The sequence below is a fragment of the Vipera ursinii genome, assembly GCF_947247035.1.
Source record: "Vipera ursinii genome assembly, chromosome: 6".
Taxonomy (NCBI): Eukaryota; Metazoa; Chordata; class Lepidosauria; order Squamata; family Viperidae; genus Vipera; species Vipera ursinii.
The window spans coordinates 66,931,661-66,951,610 of record NC_139515.1 but is presented as its reverse complement, the minus strand read 5'-3'; the positions used below and the strand labels follow the sequence as shown (position 1 = coordinate 66,951,610).

At 42.5% G+C, this 19,950-nt stretch overlaps 1 protein-coding gene across 1 annotated transcript in view; it reads left to right on the top strand.

The window, feature by feature from the left end:
• Positions 1-9,592: 9,592 nt before the first annotated feature.
• The window catches only part of ABTB3 (ankyrin repeat and BTB domain containing 3), a 228,730-nt gene continuing 218,372 nt past the window's right edge, over positions 9,593-19,950 (top strand). Inside the window, exons 1-2 of the mRNA XM_083365622.1 lie at positions 9,593-10,813; positions 10,952-11,148. Coding sequence (XP_083221748.1) covers positions 9,960-10,813; positions 10,952-11,148 — 1,051 coding nt within the window. The 5' untranslated portion in view covers positions 9,593-9,959. The remainder of the gene's footprint in view (positions 10,814-10,951; positions 11,149-19,950) is intronic.

The following is a 19,950-nucleotide window of genomic DNA, read 5'->3' as shown; positions in this document are numbered from 1 at the left end:
AACCAAAAATACAAAAGTTAAAAAACCAAGTTTAAAAAAGATTAAATTTATCCCTGTATAAATAAAACCCCAATTAAAATAAATTAATCCTCAGCCTGGGCCAGAGAGCTCGAAGATACACTCTTGTATACCGTAATCTATTTTGATACACTCTTGTATAATCTATCAGTATCCTGAAAGGTATACCAACTTTCATAAGGTTGTTTTTTTCCTCTCTGTCTCCATATTTGTTTGTGTGCGTGTGCACGCACTTGTGTATTTTAATATGTGCATTTTTGCCCACTTTTCTGGGTAAAATTTTTTTCCTAAATGAATCCTTTTGCAACATCTAGGGAGGTTTTGCATTACAAAATAAGCAGTACTTTTTGCTTATAAGTTTAAAAGTTAAAAAATAAGTTATATAAACAGATGAAAAGCATGGGAATGACCAAGAGACAGCAAAAGATTCACTTACTACTGAATAATTGCATTTATCTCACATGCTCAAGGTTTTACAGCCCAATATTGCATGGAATTAGAAATGCCAGACATACAACCTGGATTCAGAAGAGGCAGTTTGATCAGGTGCAGTGGTTAAAAGAAAAGACGAGTTTTTGCTTCATTGCTTTATTGATTGCACAACAACTTTTAACTATGTAGACCACAACTAATGCTGGATAGCACTTAAAACATGAGTGAATCAAGCCACCTCATTTGCCTAGAAGAGTGTGTATGATGGCCAAGAGTCAAACAGAATATCGAACATAACGGCTCAACATTAAAGAAAGCAATGCACCAAGGCTTCATATAATCACATTATTTACTTCACCTATCAGAATATATCCTAAGAAATTTTGGAGCAGAAGAAATAGTAACTGGAATTAAAATTATTGAGAAAAAACATCAATAACCTCACACCAGCTCCATTCTGATGGCTGGAAGAGAGGGAGTTTTAAGGCAGTGTTTCTCAACTTTGGTTGCTTGAAGATGTGTGGACTTCCCAGATTTCAAAGCTGGCTGGGGAATTCTGGGAGTTGAAGTCACACATCTTCAACTGGCCAAGGTTCAGAAACACTGATTGAATAATCTTTTATTGAAGGTAAAAGAAGGAAGTGCAAAAGCCAATCTGCTGCTCAAACTTCCTTTAAAAAGGAAATGTATGTCAAAAGGCAAGGGCAGACTAAAAGAACCAGGCAGAGGAGAATTTGTAGTAGTACTGTAATAACAGGGATGATATTTCTAGGCTCAAACCCCCACCCCACAAGAATGGCTACTGGAGTGATGAAAGAAAGTGATGACTGCTAATTGGGAGAAAGGCTGTGACAAATCTGGGCAAAATATTAAAATGCAGAGACATTACATTGACAGCAAAGACATATATTGCCAACATATCCCTGTGAAAGCTGAACCACCATAATGGCTAAAGAAAGCAAAATTGATGCCTTTGAATGGTAGTATTACAGAAATTGTTTAGAATGCCTTTGGATCGGAAGAAGAACGAACAATTCAGTACTAGATGAACTACAGCCAGACTGTTCAGTGGAAGCACTAATCATGAAGCTAAAGTTTAAACACAAAATATAAAGATAACAATTATTGGAGATAATACTAATACCTTATTAAACTTGCGTGCCTGATGCTTGGAAAAAAATGAGTGCAATTGAAAAAAAGATCGATACTATCACCAGCTAGATAGCAAAAAGATGACTAAATAACTGTCACTGATGACAGAAGCAGGAGCTTATAAAGAAACAATTAATGACAGACAATCCCAGTGAAATGTCTAGTGAGTTACAAAGAGCTGGAAACAACTAAATGAATAAACAACATATTAATATAAAACCCATATTAATATTTTCTCCATTTCATAATCTAGATTCCAAGTTGGTCAGGAAGCTACTTTATATTTACTTTAACAACAACAATGACAAGAAAACAATCAAATTTAATTTAAATCAATGAAGATGTAGATAGGTATCTCCAAGCTCTTTCTCTGTTTGAGTGGATGGGCTGGATATCCACATTGTTATAGTTTATTGAGGAGGGTGTTCATACTTGAGACCAGAGTGAAATCATGAATTTGGGAATATGTTTATCATGAGAACTAACTATAAATCTAGAAGTCAGCTACCAGCTGCTGGACAATCCTTGCTGGAAATAGTGGGAGGTTTCATTCACTACATTTGGAGATGCAGTAGTAGCTCGGTACTCATCATTAATTGGTTCCAGGATGCACGATGAGTATCAAAAATGATGAGTACCAAACATATTTTTCCCATAAGGAATAATATAGTGAGTCTCAAGGCAGCCGACACCGACACATTCTAGTTTGTGTGTTGAATATTAAACGATGAATACCAGGACAAAATTTTCATATCAAAATGTCTTAAGTACCAAGTCTGATGATTTTCAAAGCAGTTGAGTACCAAGGTACCACTTTATGTGAACATAAAAACATAGCATTTTTGTGTTATAATTCTGCAAGCACAATGTTGTTAGCTGCGAAGTCATGTCTGACCCATTGCAACCCCATGGACAACATTCCTTCAGGCCTTCCTGTCCTCTACCATCTTCTGGAGCCCATTTAAGCTCACGCCTACTGCTTCAGTGACTCCATCCAGCCACCTCATTCTCTGTCGTCCCCTTCTCCTCTTGCCCTCAATCTTTCCCAGCATTAGGCTCTTCTCCAGTGAGTCCTTCCTTCTCATTAGGTGGCCAAAGTATTTGAGTTTCCACTTCAGGATCTGGCCTTCTAAAGAGCAGTCAGGGTTGATCTCCTCTAGGACTGACCGGTTTGATTGCCTTGCAGTCCAAGGGACTCGCAGGAGTCTTCTCCAGCACCATAGTTCAAAGGCCTCAATTCTTTGGCGCTCAGCCTTTCTTATGCTCCAACTTTCACAGCCATACATTGCAACTGGAAAGACCATAGCCTTGACTATACGCACTTTTGTTGACAGGGTGATGTCTCTGCTTTTTAGTGTGCTGTCTAGATTTGCCATGGCTTTCCTACCCAGGAGCAAGCGTCTTTTAATTTCTTGGCTACAGACATTCTAGGATGTCTGGCTCGAGGTCAGTGACCATCTCATCGTGGTTATCAGGGATGTTAAGATCATTCTTGTATAGTTCTTCTGTGTAATTTTTCTACCTCTTCTTAATCTCTTCTGCCTCTGTTAGGTGCCTGCCATTTTGGTCCTTTATCATTCCCATTTTTGCATGAAACGTTCCCTTCATCTCTCCAATTTTCTTGAAGAGATCTCTGGTCCTCCCTATTCTATTGTTTTCTTCTATTTCTTTGCACTGTTCATTTAAGAAGGCATTCTTATCTCTTCTAGCTATTCTCTGGAATTCTGCATTCAATTGGGCATATCTTTCTTTTTCTCCCTTGCCTTTCGCTTCCCTCCTTCCCTCAGCTATTTGCAAAGCTTCCTGAGACAGCCATTTTGCTTTCTTGCATTTCTTTTTTTGGGGGATGGTTTTAGTTGCTACCTGTTGTACAATGTTGCGAACCTCTGTCCATAGTTCTTCAGGCACTCTGTCTATCAGATCTAATTCCTTAAATCTATTTGTCACCTCTACTGTATATTCAACAGGGATATGATTTCATTCATACCTGAGTAGCCTAGTGCTTTTCCCTACTTTCTTCAGTTTAAGCCTAAACTTTGGAACAAGAAGCTCATGGTCTGAGCCACAGTCACCTTCATGGATTACTGCCTTGTCGTGGCAAAGGGACTTGCGTAATTCAATGAAGCTATGAGCTATGCCGTGCAAGGCCACCCAAGATGGACAGGTCATAGCACAGAGTTCTGGCAAAACGTGATCCACTGGAGAAGGAAATGGCAACCCACTCCAGTATATTTGCCATGAAAACCCCATGGACAGTATCAAAAGGAAAAAAGATATGACGCTGGAAGAAGAGCCCCTCAGGTTGGAGTACAAAATGAAGCAGGGCACAGGTTGATAGAATTTTGTCAAGAGAATACGATGGTCATAGCAAACACTCTTTTCCAACAACCCAAGAGACGGCTCTACACATGGACATCACCAGACGGTCAACACAGAAATCAGATTGACTATGTGCTCTGCAGCCAAAGATGGAAGCACAATACTAGAGTGATTTCAGTAGAACATTTTGTTTTGTTAAATCAACATTGGTCAGTCCAGCAGTCCCAGAAGTGATATTTTTTTTCACTTGCCCAATATATATTAGCGATCAACCAAGGTATGACAGTATGGGGTCTGTTCACATTTTTATTGCTAAAGTTAGTGTGACAAATTAGGTCATTATTTCTCATCTCTTCATAGTCTCAACCCACAGCATGGAAATCTAATAATTTGTGGTTCAGAAGTAAATAGCAAAAACTGTTATTAAAGCCCCAAATGTATTTGAAACAATAATTGTTTCTGGAATAATTTGTTAAAGTGACTATGAGGTTCACCACACCTATATCATCCTAATCAAGAATACAGAACAATTGCACTGAAAACTAATATTTCAATAAAAGCTTATGAAATTGGTATGGATAGTAAGGAGGGAAGAGAAATGTGATAATTCTCTCAGAATACAGGTAGTCTAAACCATTCATTTAGTGACTTAAGTTACACTGGCAAAAAGTTACTTATGATAGTTTTTCCCATTTACTACCATTGCAGCATCCCCCTGGTCACATGATCAAAATTTGGGCACTTGGCAACTGGCATGCATTTATGACAGTTGCACTCTCCTGAGTCATGTGATCACCATTAGTAACCTTCCCAGCCAGCTTTCAACAAGCAAATTCAATGGGGGAAACTAGATTTGCTTAATGACCAAATAATTCACTTAACAACTGCATTGATTCATTTAACAACTGTGGCAAGAAAGGTTGTAAAATGGGCAAAACTCACTTAACAGTTGTCCTGCTTAGCAATGGAAATTTTGGACCAGTTATGTGATTTGAAGACTACCTGTATCTGTTTTAAGCTGTTACATGAAACAGAACAGTTATTCTTTATTGTTTACAGAAGATGGAGGGGTTTTTTTATTTGACACCTAGGAGGAGTTTCTTGCTAATAAGAACTTTATTAATTATCTATTAAGGTATTGATCTGCTTCAGGTAATCTTCTAGACCTTTTGGATAATTTTATTCTGGTTTCCTGAATCAAGCAGGGGATAAATTTCCTTGCTTACAAGAAAGAATTTTGCCTTAGAAGACAAACTCCTGCTTTGTCTCCTGCTGCACACTTTAGCATCATCTAGTTTTAATATTTAGTACCTTTGAGCTAGGCCAGGGGTCAGCAACCTGAAACAGTGAAAGAGCCACTCGGAACCGGTTCCTTCACAAAAGGAAAAACTGGCAGCCGCAAAAAATATGTGCGCATGTGCGTACATGCGCAGAACAGGGTTTGACTGAAGAGTGGAGCCAAGGCGAGATATGCACCTGTCCTGCATATTTGAATTGATTGGTTGAACTTTTTTAGTCCCACTTTTTTTTTGGACTGCACATGGCAGAGGACTTGGGGGCTTTGGGAGTTTATGGAATTTTGAATATCTGAAATCTGAAAATTCACTTTCATAGGCAAGCCTTTCTTTTAAATTTGTCATTATGGTTTAAGGTGGGTGTATTGGATTCATACCGCTATGTAAGATGAAGAGGTTTTTGTTAACCTGGTGTGCTAAAGATATAAATGTGTGCTGGCATTTATAATAATAAATAAATGAATAGCAATGAAAAGCTGCATCATGCTGAGCCACACTGCAGAACAGTGTCAATGGTAGTATAGCCAAGCTATACTATTTCTAGTTCTAAATTAATCTTTCCTAACTTAGTCCCCTCTGCGTGCTGTATTGATGCTATTCTACAGCTTCCATCATCCACACACAGCTAATAGCCATGGGAGAGAGAACTAAAACCCATAATGATTTTGATAGGTTAAAAAAATGGACTGAAAATAAGGATTGACAAGATATGGCTATTAGTTTGGTAATGGGTTGTGAAAAAGATGAGGGGATAGTGGTTGATTACAAATTCAATATGAGTCAGCAGTATAGTATATTTCAAAGGAAGACAAATGCAATCAACAGAAATGTGATTTCCAAATCACAGGAAATTGCATTTTATTCTGCTTTGGTAATCCCACACTGAGCACTGCATCCGCTTTTTGGAACCTATTAAGAATTCAAAGAAACTAAAATGACTTCAGAGAAGGGTGTACCAGAAGATCAGAATCTAAGCCAGTTCTTGCTCAGGATAAAGATTTCTATAGCTCTAAAATTCCACTCTACTGTATGAAAGACCTTTTCTATAGTTCTCTCATACTTCCTACTTACCCTATAGAATTCTGCTATACAGTACGTAGAACATTATTTACATTAGCAAGGTTTAATGCATAATCCTCAGTACTGACAAGGTAGTCCTACAGTAGTAACAAGCGGTAGGTTTCTGTATCTGTTCCAATTCCCCAAACGAATCAGAAGACCCCCCTCTATTGTTATTGGAGCAAAGAGCTTATAACTCCACTTCTTACCCACTGTGCAGGCTATGCTGAAATTGAAGTTATCTTTTTACTGGATAACTTCTCCACTGAATTTTCCAGGTATGTAATGAAGTTTTGCTTGATTGCAATTGGTATTAGAAGATTCTAGGTTTGACTCTTACTTTGATTAAGGTTTGGACCTACATACTTATTTCTCATCTCTATATCCATCCCCATCACTTTTATTTGTATTTTTATTCTATTTTACTTTATTTTGTTCTATTTTTAAATAGACAGTGTCATGGTATCATTAATCTTCTGTAAGCTGTTTTGTCTTCTAATAATTTTAGGGCTTCTGGCTGAACATGAATAATGAAAAATTAAGAGAAACCCAACCTTACGAAAGGTATTGGAAAGAGCTATGCATATTTAACCTTGAACAGAACAGACTAATTGGAAAGTGGAAAAAAATAGCACTCTTCAAATATCTGAAGGAATGTAACATCAAAGGAAGTAAAACTTCTGTTCTCTATTGTTCAGGATTTCATTATATGGACTAATGGATTTAAGCCACAGGATGGCATATTCCTAACAATAAGTTTCACAATGGAAGCAGTTACCCAAGGGAGTAGTGGACTTTTTTTTACTGAATGTGCTCAAGCAAAGATGAGATAGTTAACTATCTGGAATGCTCTCATTTGGATTCCTGGACTAAAGCAGGAGCTCAGATGCGATTTCCAGCTCTCTAAATTTATTATCCAATGTTTCAGCAATGGTTACACTTGCTAAAGAGAGGTGATTCCCAGATCACCACACTCCTCTTACAACTACCGCATGGAACAGGATGAAGTTGCATGAAAAGTACATTTAAATAATTACAGCTATTTTTATACAAGATTGGGATGGAGGTATTGCATGTGGAAAAAATAACAGTACAGACTTCGTATCTCTGTTCAGTTTTGGCTGATTAATTACTCTTGCACAATCAATCCATAGAAGAGTTTGTAAGATTAAAAAATTCCTAAACCTTTTGTGGTTTTTACAAAACCACAGTTGACTGTTAAAAGTACTACAAGAAAAATACCAAATGCTCAGTGAGACACAACACTTTTTTATTCCCTATCTTTTTTTTAGACAGTCTAATTTACTGCTAGTAGTTCTGCAAGGTCCCAGATTTCTTGAGCTATGAATTTCTTGAGAATATGAATATGACATAATTGGCTCATACATAAGCAGGGATTTGGATGAAAAGATTAGACAAGCTCTATTGGTTAAAGTTTGATTTGAATTATGAAATTGTTGTTTTAATCTTTTATGCCATCTGGAATAGCTGCTGAGAGACAGGTACCACATGAATCATTTAAACAAATAAACATGAATAATGTGAAGACTATAGAGAACACAAGAATTCAGATTCTTTCGTCAAGGAATTTATAAATTAATAGCAATCTTTCCCAAACCACCTTCTAGATGTGTTGGGCTGCCATTGATTTCATTTCAGCCAACAAAGCTCTGTTGAAAAAGTCAGTGGATGTTATAATAGAACAGGGGTCTTCAAACTTGGCCCTTTTATGACTTGTGGACTTCAACTCCCAGAAATCCCCAGCCAGTGCCTGGCTGAGGAATTCTGGGAGTTGAAGTCCACAAGTCACAAAAGGGCCAAGTTTGAAGACCCATGTAATAGAATATATCTGGAGGGTGTTGTTTTGGGGAAAGCTGATAGTGTAGATTTGTTGGCTCCTCTGGAATTGCAAGCTCTTAGTTGAATACTGTTCTCCAACGGGGGACTATCAAAAAAAAGTAGGATCTTAGCTACTATTATCTCTGGCCAATGAAGGCCAAGTTTAGTTGAGGATTAGAAGAACTGAAGTCCTGCCAATCGCCAGTTCGGGGAATATAGGTTTGATTTGCACCCTCGTCTTCATAATTATTCCCAAATGATCCCCAATCTCTTTCTGTGGCTGTGGGAGACTCTATTACCAGGAGAGGTTTTGTTTTAGTGCATCCTCGAACCTTCAAAAAAGTTCGCTGGTACTGCAGGCTGAAATCAGGGGACTGGGGATCATACTAGGTACCCCCCCCCCGAAAGGTCGGAGGTGGTTCCCTTTGGCTCTCCACTTACAAGCAGTGCCTTCCAAAGAGTTCGATCCTCCGTTTATTCTGAGCTAGTGACGAACGTCTCGCATAAGCCCAGTTCCTCGATAAATTTTCCGGCAGACGCTGCTACAACACCTGGACTTGCTTGGTCGCCCTGAAGGGCAGGCGCTCCAATCTGCCACTGCCGTTCCTCCCTGCCCTCAAGCGAGGTAAGTGCGATTAAAGGAGAGGCAAAGGGAGATTGCGGCTCCGCACCTGCAGAGCAGCTTCCACCCACCCCCCTCCGCCCTCCCGCAAATCCCAGGATCCGACGGTTGGCGACAGCGTTACACCTCCAGCCTGGGAAGCCAAGTGAAGAAGCAGGAATTGACAGCAACTTAGCCAGAGTCACCGCTCCTGTTTTTTTCTATCTGAATCTTAATGATGTTTCGAATTTATTTTTTATTTTATTTTAATTCCATTTATATCCCGCCCTTCTCCGAAGACTCAGGGCGGCTTACAAGCTTAGCAGTAGCCTTCATTCTATGTATATGCCTGCTTATTAGGGCTTTCACACACACACCCCCAAGCGGCATTATTACAAAGTCAGCTTAATTGCCCCCAACAATCTGGGTCCTCATTTTACTTGGATGTTTTCTCCCACCGCTTGCTGCGTAAGCATATATTCGAAGCTTGGCATTTTTTAAAACAAACCAACAACAACAAACAAAATCGCCACTGCTGCTTCCCGGGGCATTGAATCAACCCCTCGATCTCTTTTGGATTTACTACAAGATCTTGCGGGTTTTCGATTTCCTCAGCTCGCCGGCCCCGACCCCAGCGGTAGAGTAATTCAAAAAACAAATCACAGGGCCGGGATGGCGAGATCAAAACCCCTCCCCCACTCCCGAAAACGGCGAATTTAGGAGCGCAGAGACGGAGCCCGTTGGAGAAATACGGATATTCTTTTAAAGAGGGGGGGGGGAGGAGGAAAGAGAGAAAGCGACACGGCTCCGCCCTCTTAGCTGCCAGGGGAGGGGGCAGGTTCCAGAAGCTAGAACTGAAGAGCGTTCCCATTGGTTCCCTTTGGAAAGAATTTGCATGGCCACGCCCCCCGTCTTTCCCCACCTCCCCTGCCTCCTCCGGCTGGCTCGAGCGCGCGGGGTAGTGCAGCGGCGGAGTCGGGCAAGAGCGGACGGCGGACTGGGAAGCGAGCGAGGGGCGTTTCGTGGTGCTTCTTCGCCGCGCGTTCTCCTGCCCACGCGGAGCGCGTTTTTTTTTTTTGGGGGGGGGAGACTGCGTTTGCCGGGCGGACCCGGTGGTCGAAAGTCAGGCCAGACGTGGGTGGTGCGAAGTTGAAACCCGCGAGAGAGGATCTGAGGCTTTCGGGGCGACGCCGACGACTTTTCTCTCGTTAAAGTTTCCTGCCGGTGCAGCATGAAGAGCAGCGATGGCAAGGAGAGGTAAGACGGCGGGGAGGACGCTGGAAGATCTGACGCTGGACTCGGGGTATGGTGGCGCCGCAGACTCCGTCCGCTCCTCCAACTTGTCCCTCTGCTGCTCCGATTCCCCTCACTCGGCTTACCCCTATGGAGGAAACAGCTGGCGGCAGCCTCTAACTGACTCCATGCACAGTCGGCACAACAGCTTCGACACCGTCAACACTGTCCTGGTGGAAGACTCCGAAGTGCTGGACTGCTCCGGGCAGCACTGCTCCAGGCTCTTGCCTGACCTTGAGGAGGTTCCCTGGAGCCTCGACGAGGTGGAAGCGGTCCTCCTCCCGCAGCGCAAAGAGGCCAGAGGGCTGGGGGTGGCCCTCGCCGCCAGCTCCAGCAGCGCCGCCAGCTCCACCACCGTCAGCACCAGCAGCGGCGGCGGCGGCGATGGCGGCGGCCCCCCTTGCAGAGACGCCTTGGCCAGACTTTCCACCTTGGTCAGCCGGGCGCTCATCCGGCTGGCCAGGGAGGCTCAGCGGCTGAGCCTTCGCTTCGCCAAATGCACCAAGTACGAGATCCAGAGCGCCATGGAGATCGTCCTGGGTTGGAGCCTGGCGACCAGCTGCACGGCGTCGGCCCTCGGCGCCTTGTCCCTCTACAACATGAGCAGCAGCGGCGGCGACCGCTTCAGCCGGGGCAAGTCGACCCGCTGCGGCCTCACCTTCTCGGTGGGCAAGTTCTACCGCTGGATGGTGGACAGCCGGGTGGCCGTGCGCATCCACGAGCACGCCGCCATCTACTTGACCGCCTGCACGGAGAACCTCTTCCGAGAGGTTTACGCCAGAGTCCTGCAGCTCGCCGCCTCGGCGTCGCACCAGCAGCCCCAGACGCAGCCCCACCAAAACAACCCCCCGCCGCAGCTGCAACAGGCTCAGCTGCACCACAGGGTCCCCTGCTCGAGCGCCGGCTCTGGCGGGACCTGCGCTGCCGCCGCCGCCGCCGCCAGTCTGCCTCCTGCTGCTGCCGCCGCCGCCAGCAAGGAGCGAGAGACGAGCGGCGGCGGCGGCGGCGGCGGCAGCCTGGCTGCTAACGAAGCGCCAAAGTTTACGCTCGAGTACCTGGAGCAGACGGTCAACAACGACTCGGAGCTGTGGGGCCTGCTGCAGCCCTACCAGCACCTCATCTGCGGGAAAAACGCCAGCGGTGAGTCAGGCGGGCGCTGCTCGGGGACCCTGCCCACCTGTTGTGGCGGGTGGGGGGGGGGAAGGGCAAGTCTGCAGACTTGGCGCGCCGGGCCGCCCCACGGAGCTGAAGGTGCTCCCTGCAGCCCCGAGCCTCGAGAGAGGGAAAGGATGCCTGAGCTCTACAAAGAAAAAAGGGGTTATTGGGAACATTTAGGTGGATCCGGATGGAAGGGGTTTGAAAGGCAAGATAATCAGAATGCCTTGTCCCCGTTGAATACAGCTGACTGCTCTATGCAGGCTTACTCTGGAGTAATTACTATTAATTACTACTATACTAATATCCACTTGGGCCTGTGGCAGTGAAACCAGCAGGAATGTGATAATGTCCCAGAATAATTGATTAGCTTGAGACTTAATTAGTGGCCGCCTGATCTGTTTGACTGCAAACCCCATGAGCCTTAGCTAGCACAGCAAGGGATGATGGCAGTAGTAGCTTGTTAGATCTGTTGGCCATCGGAAGGCTGTTGGGTTTGATGTATTCAATGAGATAGACACCTGTCTATGGAAACTTTTAGTTAAGAATGTTAACTGGGAGGGACATTTCTGTAAATTCTGCTTGAGTTTTGTTACCGGTCAAATCAAGGTTGACTTCCAAATCAACCTGGCTGTTTTGGTGTCATTCATTGTGTTGAAGTTCTATGTTTGGAGTGTGGAGTTGTTGCAATGTTACTTTTCATTGTTGCTTCTGATGCCTCATATCATTATCAATATAACAAACTGCCCATCATTAATTTATTCTAACTTGTAAGGTGAACTGTATTCCAAAGGTTGCCACTTATTTTTCTGTGTACCTTAATAATTGGGCCTCACTTACTGAATTTGTACTCCTGATTCTGTCAAATTACAGAATGGTAGCCTGTCCCCTACAGTATGTAGTGTTTGAGAATGCTGCAGCTTTTGTTTGATGTTCCTAGAAATGTTGGTGACAGCTGTACTTTGTATCCATTTTTATCAGAATGGTGTTTAAGGTGGTTAATTTGGAGAAGTCTGCCCTTTCTAGAGAAATGTTACTATGCTAAGCCACAGGATCCTAGGAGAGGCTGAATTCAGCTTCCTCCCATGATTTGGGTTGGGGGGGGGGGAACTGAAGAATATTTGTTGTGTTTACAGATCTGCCACTATGAAGGGTGCATCTGTTGCCTTTCAACCTTCCTATGCTGAATGTGACTGGATTGCTTTGGGGGCAAAGATTATGTCTTGCAGTATCCTATAGTAGTAAGAACTACACATCTATCAGCCCTGCAAGGTTATTTTGTCTTCTGAGTGTCAGCTAAATACTGAACGGATTTGTGCACTATGTTAGCCATTGATTAACTGAATCTGTTGTTTGGATTGGATCAACACACTGTATTATAAAACTTAAAGACACAAATTGGGATGCTTGGCATCCAGAACTGCACATTTTAGCCTACACTGAGAAACATTATATTCTTGAAGTATTGAGAAGAATTGTATCCCAATCTATCTGAACCTCTTTGCAGAGATTTTGGGTATACATTTTCTTTGTGGGGGGAAAAGCAATACTTTTCTCCCATGGAACAAAAGTGGTATTTTTCTTGAAACATGTGCAAACTATTTCTGGGAATCTCTGCAACTAACTGTACTTCTGCTCACTTACCTATTTCTGAGGGCAGCACTTGTTTCATCTGTCTAACTCCTTCTTCCTATATTCCTTGCATCATATTTACTTGCATTGCTAAAGCCCATTCATCCTCAAATCTGTGGATCAGGGTGAATCAACCTTTGTCTACATGCAACATGTAGACATTAGAAGCAGCAGTCATGGGGATGAGCAGAGGAGACCATGAAATTTGCATGTCTTCCAAATGTGCCATAACTAAGCAGGAGTTCATCGGGTTTTGCACGTTATAAAAGAATAGGACTCCTTAGTACTCTAAGGTCTGAACTTCAGCTTATTGGTGCCTTTGCATAAGCAGTTTAAAAAACAGTATTAACTATCATAGGTGCCTCCTTATTACAAGCTGATTCTCTTTTGCAAGCACAGTATATTTGTGATCCTTCTATTCCAGGTGGCTGGGGAATTATGGGATTTGAAGTCACACATTCTGCTAGATCCAATCTGGGTCAGTCACCAGGACAAGAGGTTTACTCTTCTGAGCTTTTGGACTCTGCTGGAGCCCATCTTCAGGAAACTTCTCTCTACTGAAATATGTGCTTTGGGCTATTCTATGAGTCATATTTACGTGGTGCCTTCCTATTGGTTGATTGGTCTGTTGATGGCTGGCGATTGGCTGTTGTTTCTTTGTGCTGCCAACAGGCCCCTTGTCCTAACCCCAGGGCTTTTTTTGTCATAGAACGCTCAGAACGGAGTTCCGGCACCTTTTTTGGATGGAACCTTGTAGGGTAGGCAAGGAGGGTTGTATGACATGTGTGAGTTCCAGCACCTTTTTCTTTTACAAAAAAAGCACTGCCTAACCCTAACCCTTGTCAGTCAACAGGAATGCTGATTTACTACCAGCTTATCAGGTACTTAGGAGCAGAGGGCTTGGCAGCACAAGGAAACAACAGCCAACCACCAGTATAGAGAAGTTCCCTGAAAACGGGTTCCAACACTAGTCTAAAAGCTGGGAAGAGTAAACCTCTGGCGACTGACCCAAATTGGATCTTGCAACATTATCTTGGGACACGTATACTTCCACACGTTCTATTCACTGCTTAGTTTTGAATTGTGGACTTGTTTGCTTCAATTAAAAGGGTTTCTTAGATTCTAAATATTAGGTGGTAAACCAGCAATCCTCTATTTGAGAGCTTTCCTACTAATTTTCCCGAACAGATTCCTGAACTACTGCCTCAGAGTGCTGTTTGATATTTTTGGACTACTTTTTTTGGGTCCTCCTATAACGCTGGCCATATTCCTAGACTAACTGGTTTGAAAGGTAACACTCCTAGACTTGCCCAATCTTACAAATGTGCAGCTCTTGTTATTACAGTGACAGATGAAGAGCAAATACTATATTTCAGGCAAAATGCTTCTCTTGACACAGAATACATATGGTGCATGAAATATAAATGTAGCCCTCGGTGGATTCCAAAATCCGGATCCCTGGATATTTAAAAATGCATTATAGTCTTTTATATGCACACATAAATTACAAGAGCAATAATATTAGCAAATCTCTTTTAAAATAGTTCTTCTCTTCATCCTCCTTTTTTGGGGTGTTGGTAGTTTACTACGTAGGATTCTGATTTTCTTCGGGATTGTGCTTCAGGCACTTTCTGACTTTGGTGGTTTGGGCTTCCAAGGCTTCCAAGTCTTTCTTCTTTTGAGACTGCTATAATTAAGTAGGCTTTATTTTGTTGGATGGAGGGAATCATGCATTTAAAAGGTATTCTTTGCATGGTGATCTTTGAAGTCCAACTCATTGGTTTTCTTGGTTTTGTCTTTACCCAATTTCAGAAGAACATGAGAGGACTGCCTGATTGATGTCCTTCCTTCTCATGACGTTTTACCTTATTTCAGTCTGTCCTCCTCCTTTCCCACTGAATCCCAGATATTCATGTGCAAAGCATTAAACCTGGAAGATCCACGAGATATTAATAATGCTAGTCCATAAGGCTGAGAGTGAAGAAAAAAAATAGGTGGTAGCATTTTATGCAACTACTTTTTTTCATTTGTCAGTGTTGACTTTTGGCGATTGCCTCAACAAGTCCCTATAGTTTTCTTGACAATTTTTAAAGAAATGGCTTGCCATTGTCTTTTTCTTAGGACTGAGCATGAGTGACTGGCTCAAAGTCACCCAGCTGGCTTCATGCTTAAGATAGGACTAGAACTCAGTCTACTGGTTTCTAGCCTGGTGCCTTAACCACCACACTGAACTGGCTTTCATGCATATATTAAAATGTGCATTCAAAAGAGTGAAGAAACTGATGGGGAAGGGTTTTTTTTTAAATATATATTTCTGATGTTTGCTTTTGATCTATGTATCTGGGAATAAAGACACCAAACCCCAATAATGGCAAGAGGGGATATTTCTTTTAAAGGCTGTGAAAATGGATTAAGGGATATATTCTCTATAACCCCTGCCCTGAATCTCCTAAGTGACTTTTTGGCAGAGTTGTTCTGCTTTATCTTTCTTTCTCTTTTCAATTCTTTCTGTGTCAGCTTTGTGTATGTTTGAGCTGCCTATATCATAGACACACAGGCTTCAAAAGCTTTCATTTTTCCACAGGAAATGTAACTGAAGCTCTGGAAGAGAGAGAGAGAGAGAGAGAGAGAGAGAGAGAGAGAGAGAGAGAGAGAGAGAGAGAGAGAGAGAGAGAGAGAGAGAGAAGAAATAAAACTTTGTTATATGCAGTGGTTTGGCCAGCTAGAGCCTGCCTGATCAGACCTCTGAGATGCAGTCTTTTGCTGGGATAGCTGTGTTCATGTCTCTGCTTGTTTACCAAAAGCTGGAGGCGGAAGGTGCATCCAAGTTCACCAATTTTCCTTGGATAGTTTCTTTTTTTCTTTTAAAGCAGCAAGGTATCAAAAACATGACAGTATCTCCCTCTCCCCACTGTCCAGTCTGGAAATCTTCAATCTGCAATGCCTAACATTGTTCAGATGCATGCACAGCATAGATAAAAATGGAGCAGAGCTGCAGTATCTTGTTAATGTTCAAGGACATTCAACTCAATATTTTTATGTGTGTCTCCTTCTCTGGGAAATCCATGCTCTCTTACAACCACAGAGATAAAACCAGAATCAAAGCAAGCTGAACAGGAGAAAACCTGGATTTTATGGAGCCAAAGCCATTGACTAGAATCTTTTGGTGATAGCCTAAAGAGCATACCATATTACCTGTCAGAATACTTGTCAAGAACAGAGAATTATTGTTTGAACCAGGTTTATATTCAGCACTTGCTTTTGCATTTGGTTCTTTTGGTTTCTTTGTGTTCTGCCATATTTGGATATATTTCACTGAGGGATTATGTTTGGTGCACAGTTTACCGGTAACTGTCTAACCTTAACCAGATGTGATGGAATATAGTAGGCTGGATTGCAAGGCGGAGAGGGTACATGCCAGAAGAATAAGAGAGAACTCAACCCAGATATTAGGTGTGAGAGAAAGAAGATGAAGACAACCTCTCCCATATAGCGCTCAGAGTATATGGTAGATGCAGATAGTCCAGTGCTTAATCTGGCAGGATTCTGTCTATAGGTGGGGAACAATAAAGAATTCAGGTTTGAAGAGTCATGAAATAATTGGTTGTGGTCACTGATGATCTCTGATGGGAGCGGGATGGAGGTGATGCATCCATCCTTGTTTTTCTTGACCACTTGGTGGTTTTCAATACCATCGACCATGGTATTCTTCTGGGCCAATTTAGGAAGTTGGTGATGAGTGGCACAGTTCTATGCTGGTTCACTTCCTTCCTCCAAAGTCACTCCCAATTGGTGGTGTTAGAGAATGATAGGTCCAGCTTGGTGCTTTCTCTGCTCTTCTTCAACATCTACATGAAACCGCTTGGTGAAATCATCTATCACCATGGGATGAGGTATTACCAGTAGGCTGATGATACTCAGCTATACATCTCCATTCCTGTTACTATGACTTCAACTGAACCCTGGTAAGGAGTGGCTGTGGGTAGGAGCCTCCTTTACATCCAGGAATTTATCATCTTTAGTTTTGAATGGAGTTGGGCTACCCAGATGGACCTGGTCATAATCTGGGAGTCCTCCTGGAATTATGGCTCCTCCTCAAAGAACAGGTGGCAGTCATAGCTTGGATGGCCTTTGCTCAACTTTGCATTGGGTTACACCCATTCCTGGATAGGGATGCTCTCTGCTCAGTCATTCATGCACTGGTCTGTGGCAATGCAATGTACATGGGGCTATTTTTGAAAAATATCTTCAGCTGGTACAAAGAGTGGTTGTGTGGGCAATCTTGGGCACCCAAAGAATGGTGCATGTAACATTTCTGCTCCGTGTCCTTCATTGGATATTGGTTTGCTTCCAGGTCCAATTCAAGGTGTCGGTATGACCTTGAAAGTCCTATAGGGCATAGAGCCAGATTACTACAGAACTGTCTTCATCCTAATACATCAGCCTGTCCCATCCGGTCAGGCAGGGAAGGTATGTTGTGGAGCCTGACACCCAAAGAATTTCAACTGGTGAGGTCCAGAAAGAGACCCTTTTCTGCAGTGGCCCCCACCCTATGGAGCATGCTTGCCCTGGAGGTGAGGTGGGCCCCCACTTTCCTGGCCTTCTGTACAGCCATAAAAATATGACTCTGAATCCCTGCTTGGCATGCACAGATGAGTATGCAGCCATGAGGTCGGTTGGTGCCCTCAAAGCCCTCTCTTGCCTTTTAATTAATTCTTAGCATCTTCTTGCCCCTTTTAAATTTTATATATTGTTTTTTACACTTTTAATATTTTATTGTACACCACCCAAGTTCCTTTGTGAGGGAGATGGGCAGTTCTTAAATATGACAAAGTTCTAGGTTAGAATCAAATGTCCAGGAGAGGACAAAACCATGTAGAATAATGCATTCATAAGCAACAACTGGTGTAAGTGTTCTGCCCGCATGCATATTGACTAGGACTTTCCATTTAGGAAGGAATGGAATAGTTGCAAACTTCAAGGCTCTCCTGGAAGAGATCATCGTTGATGGAATGATGGCTGATAAGAGGCCTGAAAGGACCAGGAGGGATACATTCCTTCTTATTCATAAGCTCACAGAGGTCATCCACAGTATTACCAAAACAATTTCTATCCTGTACCAAGTATATTATCTAATTTTCACTATCCACTTAAAATCCTTCCCTAGCAAAGAAGTGCAGACCAGCTACAGAGGAATCTAGAGGAAACCTGGATCTCTTGCAGATATGGTTCAGGCAAGTGCATAGGATAGAAACAGATCGCTAGCACTACACCAGGGGTGTCAAACTGTCGGTCCGCAGGCTGGAGGCGTCATCCGGAAGCCACGCCCACCCCATTGCAGCAATGGCAAAACTGTCCCAATACGTTGTGTGACACGTGACGACACGACTTTGACATGTCTGCACTACACCATCCCTTACTGAAGGATGAATAATCTCCCAAGTTCAGTCCATATGCTACTTCCAGCTGCAGGAATGAAAGAGTCAAGTGGGGTAGTAAAACTCATGCCACAGAGAGCTGTATCTTATAATTGCAATTGTTACAAGCCAAAAACAAACAATTCACATTATGGCTTAATATAATTTGGGAACCCATCCTGTGAATTGAAAGTCTTCCCCAGCATAGCATGTTTCAGATGGGTTGCACATTAACTCCTCAAATTCCCAAGAATTTGAGGGGCACTAAATTGGAATTTAAGGAATGCATTGAGGATACAGCAAAAACGAGGCTGGCAGGAAATCAGCCCTAGGCTAAAGAAGAAATTTATTTAATTCTTTAACTGGATCTGCAAAAAGCTTAACTTCCAAACCTAATTACATTGTGTTGGCATAGTTCTTTAGCAGATATTTAATTCTAGGCAAGCTCCACTTTAGAAGGAAGAGTTAAATCACTGCACAAGTCACTTGACACTACATAAAATCTCATCACTGTTTGCCATATGTGCTTATAACTGCCCCATTCCAGCCCCGATATTACTGCAAGGCCTCAAGATATTATCAAGACTTGTAGGCATTATATTACTTTTCTTAATACCTTTTAAGTTTACATGGTCATGAGTTAAAAATAACTTAAGAATAAAAAAAGGATGTATTTCATAGTGCAATCTGAAAAGTATATTTTTTTCAGGTATGTATTTTTTCCTGGAAATTAGGATTATTTAACTCAAGGTGTTTGGGAACCAAGACTATGATTTGAGGCTGTGTTACTGTAGGTAGTTACTAAACTAAGCTTTAACGTGAACAATTTGTAAAAGTGAAAACAAAAGAAAACGGTGAAGCTAATTCTAGGTTTGTACCCCAATAATTTACCCTTAAGATGGGATCTTCCAGGAGGCAGTAGTTTTGCACGATTGTTTAACATGTGTAAGGGGATTTCTTTTTGTGTAAATTTTGTATAGCTGCTATTCATTGTAAGTATGCAACTATAGTAATTTGGAGAAACTTAACACTGGAAAGTATTTTAATGCATTGATCTATTAGCTTACAGTATGAAAAATTCCTGTTAAGATCAGTAGAGTTTATTTCTTACTTGTTGTTGTTGTTAGCTGCAAAGTTGTGTCTGACCCATCGCGACCCCATGGACAATGTTTCTCCAGGCCTTCCTGTCCTCTACCATCTTCTGGAGTCCATTTAGGTTCATGCCTACTGCTTCAGTGACTCCATCCAGCCACCTCATTCTCTCTGTCGTCCCCTTCTTCTATTGCCCTCAATCTTTCCCAGCATTAAGCTCTTCTCTAGTGAATCCTTCCTTCTCATTAGGTGGCCAAAGTATTTGAGTTTCAACTTCAGGATCTGACCTTCTAAAGAGCAGTCAGGGTTGATCTCCTCTAGAACTGACCAGTTTGATCGCCTTGCAGTCCAAGGGACTTGCAGGAGTCTTCTCCAGCACCATAGTTCAAAGGCCTCAATTCTTTGACGCTCAGCCTTTCTTATGGTCCAACTTTCACAGCCATACATTGCAGCTGGAAAGACCATAGCCTTGACTATACACACTTTTGTTGACAGGGTGATGTCTCTGCTTTTTAGTGTGCTGTCACATTGCTTTCCTCCCCAGGAGCAAGCATCTTTTAATTTCTTGGCTACATTCCCCATCTGCAGTGATCTTGGAGCTCAGGAAAATAAAATCTGTCACTACCTCCATTTCTTCCCCATCTAT